Source organism: Diospyros lotus, chromosome 1 (assembly GCF_014633365.1).
Source record: "Diospyros lotus cultivar Yz01 chromosome 1, ASM1463336v1, whole genome shotgun sequence".
NCBI classification, from domain to species: Eukaryota; Viridiplantae; Streptophyta; class Magnoliopsida; order Ericales; family Ebenaceae; genus Diospyros; species Diospyros lotus.
Genome location: NC_068338.1, coordinates 23,275,786 through 23,288,309, shown reverse-complemented (window position 1 = coordinate 23,288,309; position 12,524 = coordinate 23,275,786). Strand labels below are relative to the sequence as shown.

The window sequence follows — 12,524 nt, the reverse complement described above, 5'->3', positions numbered from 1 at the left end:
TTACATAATTATTACATCACTTAAAATTTATATCTTGTGGTTGTTAGACTCTCTCTGTCTATATTTCAATTTGTCACTCTCCATCGATCTGCTGGCGTAACCAGTTGATTTGGCACTGCACCAAGAGAGCAAGAGTGGTGGGTATCAATCATCATCATCATCATCATCTGTAGATGTCTTTTGTGTCTAACGCAAGGTTGTCTTGTCCCCAGGACAGGACAGGACATACTCTGCGAGGCTCTTTCTACACTCAATGTGGAGCCTTCATTGCTCACTTTCTTTACCTATTATGTATGAAAAATGCTATTTGTACAGATAAGTGACTTATCAAGACAACGATTGAAAGTCTCAAATCACAAAAATGCCCTTCAAATCACAAAAATGCCCTTATTTAATTTATAGATTCATCACCCTTGTTTTTGGTTATCTCCTCTCTTCTCAATCGTGGCCGCTTCCAACAAGTTTCACCTCACCTTATTGTCGCCTCGCGTTGCCTCACGACGCGCCTCGCCACCTTCACGTCGCCTTTCGACGAGCCTCGTCGCCTTCATCTCACCCTGTGTCGCCTTGCAACGCGTCTCGCCGACCATCAATACATCTTGTCATCGCTCCGTTGTAGTGCCTCATATGATCACCACTGCATCCTGTTGTCATCTCGCCGTAGCACCTCGCACCGACCACTGTTGCACCATCTCGTCAACTCGTTGCTGCTGCCTCTGGATGAAGCCCTGATCATGCTTTATGAATTAAGTTCGATCACTGATTAAGCCCGATTAGGCATTATGAATTAAGCCCGGTCGGGGTTCATCCAACATGATATAGCACAATCCATTATGTATTATGTGTTGTGAATAGTCGCGTGTAGTAAAAAATAAAAATTTTAAAATAACTATTTCCATTTGACTTATTTTCACTCATTATATTTATTGTGTAATAAAATCAACTAAGAACATAAACAATAAAGTTACTTTGTTAAAAAAAAAAAGAAAATCTCAAATTTCGTTAAATTGAACTGCACAAACATTCAATCTCTAATGGTGATTCACACATAAACCAACAACAAATTTCTAAGTTCGAACTCTTTAATCTTGGAGTGGATTTTCAATCTTGAATAATGCTAGTTCTTCGTTTGACATTAAAAACCTAAGAAATTATATGGTGTTGAATTGATTTTTCATTTTTTTTTTAGTGGAGGCATAATAGGATATTTATAGGCTTAAGTTTAGGATTAGATCACAATGCCTTTTAACTTAAGGGAAGTTTTATTTGCATCTACCTTTTTTGCTTTCCACAACCACCTTCAATCGTTGCAACAATTATTTAAAAAAAATACCATTTAGTATATACAACCATCCCATGCTCTTCGCACACACCATAATTGCTGGCAATCGCCCATCATCGCAAAACTCCCATCGGTGGCCGTGGCGAATGTGACCGCCCATCATCTCACTCGGTGGCGATTGCATTTGGCTGCCTATTTTCACACTGGCCAATGTTCGCGAAGAACGTGACCAACTGATAGCCGCGTTACTCCCACCAGTAGCCATAACGAACGCAACTTCCAGTGGGAGCGATGCGATAATGGGTGGTCGCATGGAGTTCCTTTAGGCCGAATGCAGTTGCTGATGCCTCGCTGTCATGCCACCGTCGCCTCGTTGCAATCGCTTTGTCTCTGTCGCCTCGCTGCCATCGCCACCTCTCCTTGCCTCCCCGACTGTCGCTGCATCTTCCAGTGATAATTGGCGAGGCGAGACGGCATGGCAACGAGGCGCCGCAAAGAGGCTAAGGCAACGGAGGCGTGGCCATGGGAGGGGAGCGAGGAAAGAGCAAGGGCAGGGGTAGTACTTTGCAAATTTGCAAAATTTGAGATGGTAATTTTGTCTTTTTGTCCTATTTTTGTAAAGCACTCGATAAGCGCATCTAGCCTTATAGTAAAACCCTTTCACGGGTCTTGTTGTGGTTGCAATCGTTTGTAACATAATATTTTTTATTAAGATTTTTCTACACAATTGGTGACACTTATTAAAAAAATATTAATCGAACGTGTATATATATGTGTGTATAGTCGTTGGAAAGTTCCATCCTACCCTTTTTATCTCATCTTGACCATGTCTGTCCCCATCAATACTACAGAAGTTTCAAACCTTATAATTTGGGTACAGATTTAGACTTAACCAGAAAGAAACAAAATTGAAATTTCTTTTTCTTATACATTGTTGGAAAATGTACCGTTCCAAACCCACCACCTCGATGCTGACTTGACTGACTAAGTCTTCTCAGTAAAAACTTTTTAAGTGACAGAGGAACTCACCCTCCCATTGGGGAGATTGTAATTTGTACCTCACCCAAAACTTTTAGTGATTCAAACATGAGAGTGTATTTTGAATTAAAGAAAATTAGTGGTTATTTTTTTAGATTTAAAATAATTAAATAAATTATTCTTTAATGAGTTTTTTTAAAATTTAATATTGTGTTGTAATTTTTCTATTATCGTCAATTATTCTAAGTTAAATATTTAAAAATAATCAAAATACTTTCTTATCTTTCTCTTTTCGACTTGATTAATGCTTTCTTTATTTCTTATCCCTTCATCATTACCTTGAGTATTATTGTTTGTCACCATTTTTATAAGTTTTTTCTCTCTTATATATGTTTTCTAGGTTTGAGAGAATGTAAATGAACCTAGATTTAAGGTTCCAACGTACCCAAATTTGGGGATCTAAGTTTGTTCAAACCTGAGATCTAGGTTAGATCAAATTCTTAATCTGGTTTGTGGTATGGTTTTATTGGAAACCACTATTTCTTGTCTCACCAAAAAAATCTAGATTTGGGTTTGCTTGATTACTAGGAGTTTAAAGGTACTATTCTCTTTTTCTCTCTCTCTCTCTCTCAAATTTAGGTTTATTGGTTATCTCAAACTCTCACACATTTTCTCTCTCTCTCAAGTTTGGATTTGAGATAAGTATCTTAAACTATATCTGGGTTTTATTCATTTCGAACTTAATCGGGACGATGAACTTATCATGAACTCATTGGGTTCATTGTTTTTTTTATTTATTATTTTTTAAATAAAATGAGAGAGAAAATAGAGAATGAAATGTTAAATGGTCATTTTACCCCTTTATCTAATAGTAAAAGAAGTTTTACTATTTCTAAAACATGAGGAGTGGTTGATGCAATTACATCAAAATTTAAGGGTGATTATTGTAATTTCTTTCTTTAAATTATTATTTCCAAATTTGTCCTTATTACTAATATGCAGTAATATTTTATTAATTTGAGACACCACAAAATTTTACTAACACAATCCCTCTCAGGCACAAAATACTTTTTAAGTAAATTGACTAAGATATATCTTGGATTATCGTTATTGTGCGGTCCCCTATCGTTTGTACTTTCGATTTCGACATAGTAGATAAATCTTAGGTTAAGACTTTGTCTCATTGTGCAGAGTAAAAAATTGAACCCATAATCTATTAGTGTAAATCCTAATTTATCGTAATTCAACCATTTGACATGTACTCTGGGGGCAAATGTTTTTTAGTCTTTAATCGTTTAAAATTTATTCAATTAATTATTAATTCTTAAAAATTAGTCATAAGTTGTGATGCATGAAAATCTCTCAGGGATGCCGTTTCGGCATTTTCAAAACATCTCTATTTTTGGAAGGCCAAAAAATATTTTTGTACTATTTTTACAAATTTGAAAATATTTTAAGATCGTTTCATAATCTTAAAAAATATCAAAAATGCGTTTCCATCTACAAAGTGATTAAAGACGGGCTTAGAATCTAGTCTCTAACCTAATAAGAGACAAAAAAAATTATGTCTAGCTCAAATTTTTTAGTTTTTCTTTTTTGAAAAATTATTTAAATTTATTATGAAATTTACTTTTATTTTTAGATTGAATAATTATTTTTTATAATTTTTATATTAAAAATTATATTAACAAAAAGTTCCACATATTTTTTTTATTTACAGGTTTATCCGCATTTTCGTTTTTGAAAAATACAATTTTTCCGTTTTCATTTTATTTCATATCAATTTTTTTTTTTCATTTTTGCGCAACCTAGATCATGAGACCCTTAAATTAGATAAGGTTTAAAAATTAATTAAATTTATTCTAAAATTTGGAAAATACCCGCAACCCTAAATTAAGGATAAAGTTAAAGAAATGCATTGGCAATTAATTGACCCAACAATAAATTTTCAAGCCGTTCCACCGCTGAGACCGAGTGTGGCGACCGGCTTATGATCTTGCCCATTGTGTGGCTCTAGCTCGAGCCCTTACCTGTTATTTGTTGATTATTATTATATATAATATTAAACCAGTTGAGTTGAACAAGCATGCATGGTTGGAGACCCAATGGCAGACTTTAATTAGAGTTAGATCTAGAGGGCAGGCCTCCTCCTCAATACAATAGCAATCCAAAACTATATATATGGACCTTTCTATATATATATATATATATATATGTAACATGTGTCACCAAAGGACCTATATATATCTATCAAATTAATAAACTATAGCAAGCTCGTCTTAATTCACAAAACCCAACTAGCAGCAATCCAAGTCCATTGTGATTGTGAATGAATGTGTACACAGCTATGAATTTTCAGCCTTATAACTAGGGAAGAAAACCCCAACAATTCATATTGGTTGAATATACAGACAGCACCTTCCAGATGTACGTAGACTCCCAAGTTATTGGCAGTCTTTCACGTCAGTCAAGAGACTTTATAATCAATCTACATCAAAGAGATTAGTCTAAACAATATGAGTTGGCTAGCTGGCTAAGTGATATAGATCCACATTCACCACACATATTTTCATTCATTTGACAAGTATTAATTAGGAGGGATCGATCGTATGAGTTTGTTATGACATGAAAATTGCCTGTATATGTATGTATGGATAACGGGTTGATTCAAATATATATATATTTTAAACTTCAGTCAAACAAATAACAGTATTTATTTATTATTTTAAGGGTTGGCGATGGAGATGGAAGAAGGGGTCTAGTGGTTTATAGTGTTTGCTAGCTCTTGTTCTTCATAAATTTATTTTATGTATCATGCTCAAAGAGTAATAATCAAAATTATATAATTAAGGAGAATTTCGCAAGTACATGCTAACTATATATATATATATATATGATCAATGCCAAGAGTGTTATAAATTTAAAACCAAAATTAATTAATGTAAAACAAACTTTTCTTAATGTATACTCTATATTTGATCATTTTCTTTTCCTCCAATCATAAAATAGAGAGAGAATAATCAAATTAGCGTAAAAGAACAGGAAAGAAAAGAGAATGGAATTACATATATATATGTAAATGAGGGAGGGACTTTTCTTGTTTGGGAGAAAAGAAAAGAAAAGAAAATGTGGATTAATTAATTAAACTGCTATATCCTTCTCAATTAAAAAGAAAAAAAAAACAATTAAAGACCAGACGTACAGTGGGATTTTGACCAAGTCAATTTCCTAATATGTATAAAGCAATCAGCTGGAGCCAAGACTGTAATCCAAATCAGCGATGGGGCCATTATCTCGTCGTTATCAGCTTCTTCTTCTCTGCTTCTTGATTGTTGTTCAGAGAGCAGTTACGGCTTCGACAGATCCTTCATGGCCGGCTTCAGCGCCACTCAAACGCAGCAGTTTTCCACATGGTTTTCTCTTTGGGACGGCCTCAGCTTCTTATCAGGTGCGTTCGTTAATTAGTTAGGTTCCTTCTTGCTTTTGCTTTATAATTATCTCGTAGTTAACGGTCGAAATTCGAGATTAACATAATCGTAATTGGTTCGGATTGAGTTTATATATATATAGAACACCAGAACTAACTCCACCCACCAACACCTTTGCACCAAATTAATGCCGGCAGCTGGCCAGTGACTGGCATTTGCACCGGCCACCGATTGTCAACCGGCCGGCGTGCGAGTACATGGGATGAATATATATATATATATATATTCTTTACCCTGAAAATTGTTTCTCGTCTTCATTTTCTTGGACATTATTGCTTAATTACGTTTTCTTTTCCTTTTTTCTCAGTACGAAGGCGGAGCCAAGGAAGGTGGCAGGGGCCCAAGCATATGGGACACCTTCACTCATAAATATCCAGGTCTCTCTCTCTCTCTCTCATGAATTAATTAGTTTTAGAAATTAAGTTTATATATCTACTTGCTAAATTATTATATTTTGACTTAATTAGGTGTAATTATGAAAAAGTGAAACCACGCCATCTACGTACGTACTAACATAATACATAGTGGAGTCTGCGATTAGTGTGAAGCTAGCCATGCCAACCATTAACCAAGATGTTTGCCCTAAGGCTGGGTTGTTAATATAGAAAGAAACTGAATTTCGTCACGTACAGTTTTAGTAGAACAAGACACACACGTGAACGTACCATATTTGTCTGCGATATCATATATATTGACAAGAAGCTAATATATATAATACTAATCTCGTCAGAATAATCTATATATAAGCTTGTATTTAATCCTAGATACATGTATCTGTCTATTGTTCAACCCGCAAACCCAAAATTTGGAATCTGTATATATAAAAATGGTTTGTATTCCTATATATAAAATAATCCGATAATTAAGGTTGCTGTTTAGCATTGTGTTGGTGGTGGTATTATATATATGTATGCATATATATATGATCCATGCAAATTAAGATCAGCGGTATTAAATAAAAACTAATGGTTTAATTGTGGTGATCGATGACAGGCAAAATAAAGGATGGCAGCAATGGAGATGTGGCCATTGATTCGTACCATCGATATAAGGTAAATAATAATTAATGTTTGGCGGACCTAATTAGCTCTCCAATTCTGGGATACCGATGGGGACATGCTCTATTACATTAATGGCCGTAGCCATCAAATTTGTCTTATTTGGGTTTGACTATGAGATATATATATATTTAATTTCACAGAAAATCCTCAACTACAGAGATAAGTAAAGTAGAATTTTCAGACTTACTTGGATCTATTTATATATAATTTTGACCCAACCCAAGTAATAATTTTATTAGTTCTATATACTTAATTGAACTATCAGAATTAATTGTCCATTTCAAGGGCTTCAAATTCTCCAAGACTCAGCCAATTAACTTCCTTAGCTCACCCTAAGATGGTGCCATATATATATAGTTGGATCAGATCTCTCCGTTGAGGCCGTGGCTTGAATTTCTCTAACCCTTCTTGGAAATCTAAGGTGGGTCTTGAAGACCCTCCAATTCCCATTTGGTTTTTGTCTTCTTTGGCCACCAAATAAATCGGAATTGACAATGAATCGCTTATTTATCTGTTTTTATGCTCATTTCGTAAATATTTAAAATATGTTTTATGTCTATATCCTTTAAATATTAATTAAATAATTAAGACTTATTTTAATAAATAATGAAATAAATTCTTATTTCTCTATAAACAATGAACCATGGTTTTCGCATTGGTGAGGGATTTCCCCCTTCTGGTTTTCATTCATTACCCCAAATTAAGCATCCCTCAAGTATTTTTTAAAATTTCTTTCTTTCCCAATTCTTAATTCTCTGTGTACCCATAGTTTTTTTAACCTTTTTGATTCAATAGTGAAATGGGTATTTGAAATTTTGGAAAGATCTTGGACTAAAGATATATAAAGTTTAAATCAATGTTATAAATATAGAAGATTAGTAAACGATTAGGGTTTTTGAGTCATTGAATTTTTTTCATTTAGTTTGTCTCGAATTCTTCTTCTTCTTCTTCTTGTAAGGTGTGTTTAATAGTACATATTTGTCATAAAAAATGTCGAATCATGAATAATTATTACACATATTTTCGATAAAAATAATCAAATACCTTTCACTTTTTTATAAAAATTATATGTATGATACAAATATTTAATTTTTTTTATATGAAATTCATTTTTCAAGAAAATAGGGTGATTTTTGTTTTCTAGACAATCATTACCTAGAATTAATCAAACACATCCTAAGAGTTTTCTATTTCATATTTTTCTCCTCCATTGATTTTCCATTCAAATGGTTCAAATGTTCATCTTCTCCCTCTTGTTTTACCCATTCAAGTCCATGTAAGAAATTATTGAATAACAACTTGTTCGATTTGTTTCAATTGGACCACACGACTTTGCCATGTTGCCCATTGTCGGGTAACATAGCATTTGCCTGGCAATGAAGGGGCGTGGCCCCATGCACGTGGGGCCTGCACCTACACATGGCCCCACGTGCATAGAGCCCATGCCCTCTTCACAATATGAAATTGATATAATTTTGAAAAGTCAAACTATAGAATGGATATTCATTTGAAAAAGTATAAAATTGATGAAATTTAAAGCTCGTTATAAAATTAATACTCAATTTCTTTTTTTTTTTTGATAATTTGCCCAATATGAATAAAATAAAAGCAAACAAGAAGTTGAAAAAATTCTAAGAAAAGGAATTGAATTTGGAAAACTTAAGCTTATAATTAATACTTTATGAATAAAGTTTTCTTTTGGTTTTTAAATCTTTCAAATTATTTTAATTATTAGTTGGTGTAATTTACAATCTAATACGTGGAACACATGGTGGGGGGAAAAACTTGTTGATAAGATAAAATATTATTTTTAATTTTTATATGAATTGATTGATCGATGGAAAAGCCAATGTGAATAAGCATGAGAGAAAGGGTCTTTGGTGCAAGGCCATTTATTTCCATTTTGTGTCCTTCTACTAGACAACTTAATTACATAAATAATTCAAAATTTGTAGAAAAACTATAATACCATTATCAAATTAAAAGGAAAATTGGCATATGTTATTATTGGTCTTAATAAATAATATAGGAAATAGAGTAAATCAAAATTGTTCTTTTTTTTAGCATATTTGAATGTGAATAATGCTACACGAACAAGAAGGTAAACAACTTGATAGACAATTCTAACAAAATTACATATCTAACCCAGTGTAAAAGACAACTTCACCCTTGACTTTTCACTCTCTCTTTCACTCTCTCTTTTACTCACCTTTCACTCTCTCTCTCTCAAAACCCTCTATCTCTCAAAACCCACGACGCGGATTGTAGCGTCATCTGTCGCCCCACCCTTGCCTTGCCATCTTGACGAGCACCGTCATCATCCCCCCATCTAGTCGAGCACGGTCTCCTATTGCCCCCTCGTCGTGAGCATCGTCTGCCGTCGCCCCTCCCTCTAGTGGTCGCACTGCCTCACCTCTACCAAGTCGCCCTCATCATCGACCACGAACTATCGTCGCCTCCCCCCACACTGTTGCTCGAACCACCATTGGCCCCCAACTAGCAGCTCGCACTGCCTCACCCCCTCCCCCTGGGGCGTCTGAAGCAATTATCCTTAGGGTGTTAATTGATTACTAACCCATTTACATTTTTGTTTTGTACTAAATATATTTTAATAATATTGCAGGAAGATGTTGGGATTATGAAAGAAATGGGTCTGGATGCTTACAGATTCTCAATCTCATGGTCTCGAATATTACCCCGTAAGATCATAATCATTCAATTAAAGATTCAATTAATGTGAAAGATATATGATTGTATTAATCATTTTGATTTAATTTCTCTTTTTGTGTCGATCTTGCATTTGTCTAACTTAGGTGGAAAACTAAGCGGTGGAGTGAATAAAGAAGGGATTAAATACTATAATAACCTCATAAATGAGCTCCTAAGGAAAGGTACTTCCACAGTTCACACTCAACAATATCTTATCATTTACATATATAATATGATATATGTGAGTTGTGACAAGCTTTTTCACTTTTATAATATGACGATATATAAATGTTTCTTTTAATATGTTGTTATCGTAATATATTATTTTTTAATGCTCATAGGAATAAAGCCCTTTGTGACTCTATTCCATTGGGATCTTCCCCAAGCCCTGGAAGACGAATATGGTGGTTTTCTAAGTCCAAAAATTGTGTAAGTAATTTGATTCATATTTATTTTTGTTGTTTTACATTAATAGATGATTTTGTTTGACACAAATTAATGATGGATTCACCTAATTAATCTATAGGGATGACTATCGAGATTATGCAGAAGTTTGCTTTAGAGAATTTGGTGATAGAGTGAAGCATTGGATCACATTGAACGAGCCATGGTCATATACCACGGCTGGGTATGCGACTGGTCTCTTTGCTCCGGGCCGATGCTCCTCTTGGCAGCAATTAAATTGCACCGGCGGAGACTCGGCGACGGAGCCATATATGGTGGCGCACCACCTGCTTCTGGCTCACGCGGCTGCAGTTAAACTGTACAGACAAAAATATCAGGTTAATTATACAAATACATTTTGAGATTCATTGAACATAAATCTTATATAATCTAGATTTAACCTATGGACAAGTTTAGCTGTACGTAATTACGCAAACATGCATGGTGATGGGGCTAAATAACAGGCATCTCAAAAGGGCAAGATTGGAATTACACTGATCTCACATTGGATGGTGCCTTTCTCTGAAGCAAGGCTCGACCGGCATGCTGCACAAAGGGCCCTTGACTTCATGTTTGGCTGGTGAGTGTTGTTATACTGATAATGTACTCTTTGCTCATTTAGTATTATATATCGCAAAATTTTCCAACTTTTTTGTTTTTTGGCATGGATATATATATATATATATATAGGTTTATGGAGCCCATAACAAGGGGTGATTATCCGCATTCAATAAGAAGCCTTGTGGGGAAGAGGCTTCCAAAGTTCACAAAACAGCAGAAGGAGATGGTGAAAGGATCAATGGATTTTCTTGGACTCAACTATTACACTGCTAATTATGCCGCACATTCACCATACTCCAACCAACTTCACCCTAGTTATTTAACGGATCCTCTCGTTAATCTCACAAGTAAGTGTCTGTTCCATATTATTGTAATTTTTAAGCACAATGCCATTTAATCAAGTGTTATATATTGTGCTTTAAAAGCACAGCCGCCTCTCAGGTTAAATTTTTGTTTCTTGTTTTCATGATTTTATAAACTAACTAGTTTAGTCACGGTTTCTTTGTTCAATTAGCTGAGCGGAATGGGATTCTCATTGGTGCAAAGGTATTTTCTTTCTTATATATATATATATATATATTTATATGTTTTTCGTTATCCAAGTCTATCTTCATGCATGCCATCTATCTTCTTGCATGCAGGCGGCTTCAGACTGGCTCTATGTTTACCCCAAAGGCATTTATGATATTCTTCTATACACAAAGGAAAAATATAATAATCCGCTTATTTACATTACAGAGAATGGTAAGAAATTTGTATTAAGAATTTTCGTGTTTGTGTGTGTGTGTGATTAAGATGTTAATTAGGAAGAGTTGATCAGAAGAAACCCAAATCAATGGTTTGTTTAATTAGTTCATTTGTTTCATATAGGTGTTGACGAGGTGAACAATGCTACACTCTCACTTGAGGAAGCCCTTATGGACTACATGAGGATTGAATACTACTACAGCCACCTCTCCTTTCTTCTCCAAGCCATCAAGTGAGCTCTCAACACCCATATCAATCGTTTTCCAAATTGATTCACTACCTGCGATTACTGAAATAGTAGTGTCTTAATTTGGGCAAATGGGACTTTCTCCCTGACAAGTGTCCATGAAAGTCATTTCTTTGGGTTGGGTGGGAGGAGTTTATATTCTAATGGCCTAAACACTTGTATGCAAAAGGGCCGGGTAGTCTCAGGCCCTTTGCTCCACCACCCATTACGTTAGACTCAATATTAGAGCCAGTGATTGTTAACAAATACAAGTTAAATAATGTTTTGATGCTGCAGGGATGGCGTTAATGTGAAAGGATACTTTGCATGGTCGCTACTGGACAATTTCGAATGGGCTTCAGGCTACACTGTTCGTTTCGGCATCAACTATGTAGACTACAAGAATGGTTTGAAAAGATATCCAAAACTTTCAGCCAAATGGTTCCAGGATTTCCTCAAGAAGAAGAATTAGTAGGAGTATTAATTAATTAATGTATGATTCCAAATTAAATAATGTAATCTTTCAACTGCCAGCCGACGACTATATATACAAATAAGGCAGTCTCTTCTCTGTACTTAATTTAATTATTATACGGACGTAATTAAGGTTTGATTTTAGTCACTTAATTAATTTGTATGGTTATTATCTATATATATATATATATTGATGGATTAAAGGTAACCCTCCTGTTATGGGGGTAATTAATTGACTTAGACCACTCTTCTAATTTGTGTATTCAGATTAGGTATTTTTTAAATTTTTAAATTTGTTTAATTAATTTTAATTTATATTTTTAAAAAAAAAAATAATCACGATATTCCTTTGAGAACTTTGGTTTTTGGAAAATATAAGAATTAATTACTCAAATTTTAAATTTTTTATTTCACAATATAAAAAGGATTTTTAAAATTTAAATTCGTGAGTTGAGTTTAGTGTATTAAGGTGAGGTGGGTTTATACAGTGAGAGGTGATGCGAATTTAATTATAAAAAAGTATTTGATAAATTAGTTACTTAATTAGTTAATAT

The 12,524-nt window shown here is 34.2% G+C and overlaps 1 protein-coding gene across 1 annotated transcript; it reads left to right on the top strand.

Moving 5' to 3' along the window:
• Positions 1-5,517: 5,517 nt before the first annotated feature.
• On the top strand, positions 5,518-12,123 carry LOC127791903 (beta-glucosidase 12-like). Its single transcript, XM_052322480.1, has 13 exons — positions 5,518-5,708; positions 6,056-6,125; positions 6,742-6,800; positions 9,433-9,508; positions 9,623-9,700; positions 9,860-9,947; positions 10,045-10,300; positions 10,427-10,542; positions 10,653-10,870; positions 11,038-11,069; positions 11,165-11,267; positions 11,394-11,502; positions 11,794-12,123. Exons 1-13 carry the CDS (start codon positions 5,541-5,543, stop codon positions 11,966-11,968), a joined length of 1,548 nt encoding a protein of 515 aa, XP_052178440.1. The 5' UTR covers positions 5,518-5,540; the 3' UTR covers positions 11,969-12,123.
• The last annotated feature ends 401 nt before the right edge of the window (positions 12,124-12,524 follow it).

Bases quoted from the DNA above. Each gene is read 5' to 3' on its own strand.
- LOC127791903 (XM_052322480.1), top strand. From the start codon at position 5,541: ATGGGGCCATTATCTCGTCGTTATCAGCTTCTTCTTCTCTGCTTCTTG. The intron at 5,709-6,055 runs GTGCGTTCGTTA...CTTTTTTCTCAG, and splicing joins CGGCCTCAGCTTCTTATCAG to TACGAAGGCGGAGCCAAGGA. The intron at 6,126-6,741 runs GTCTCTCTCTCT...GATCGATGACAG, and splicing joins CTTCACTCATAAATATCCAG to GCAAAATAAAGGATGGCAGC.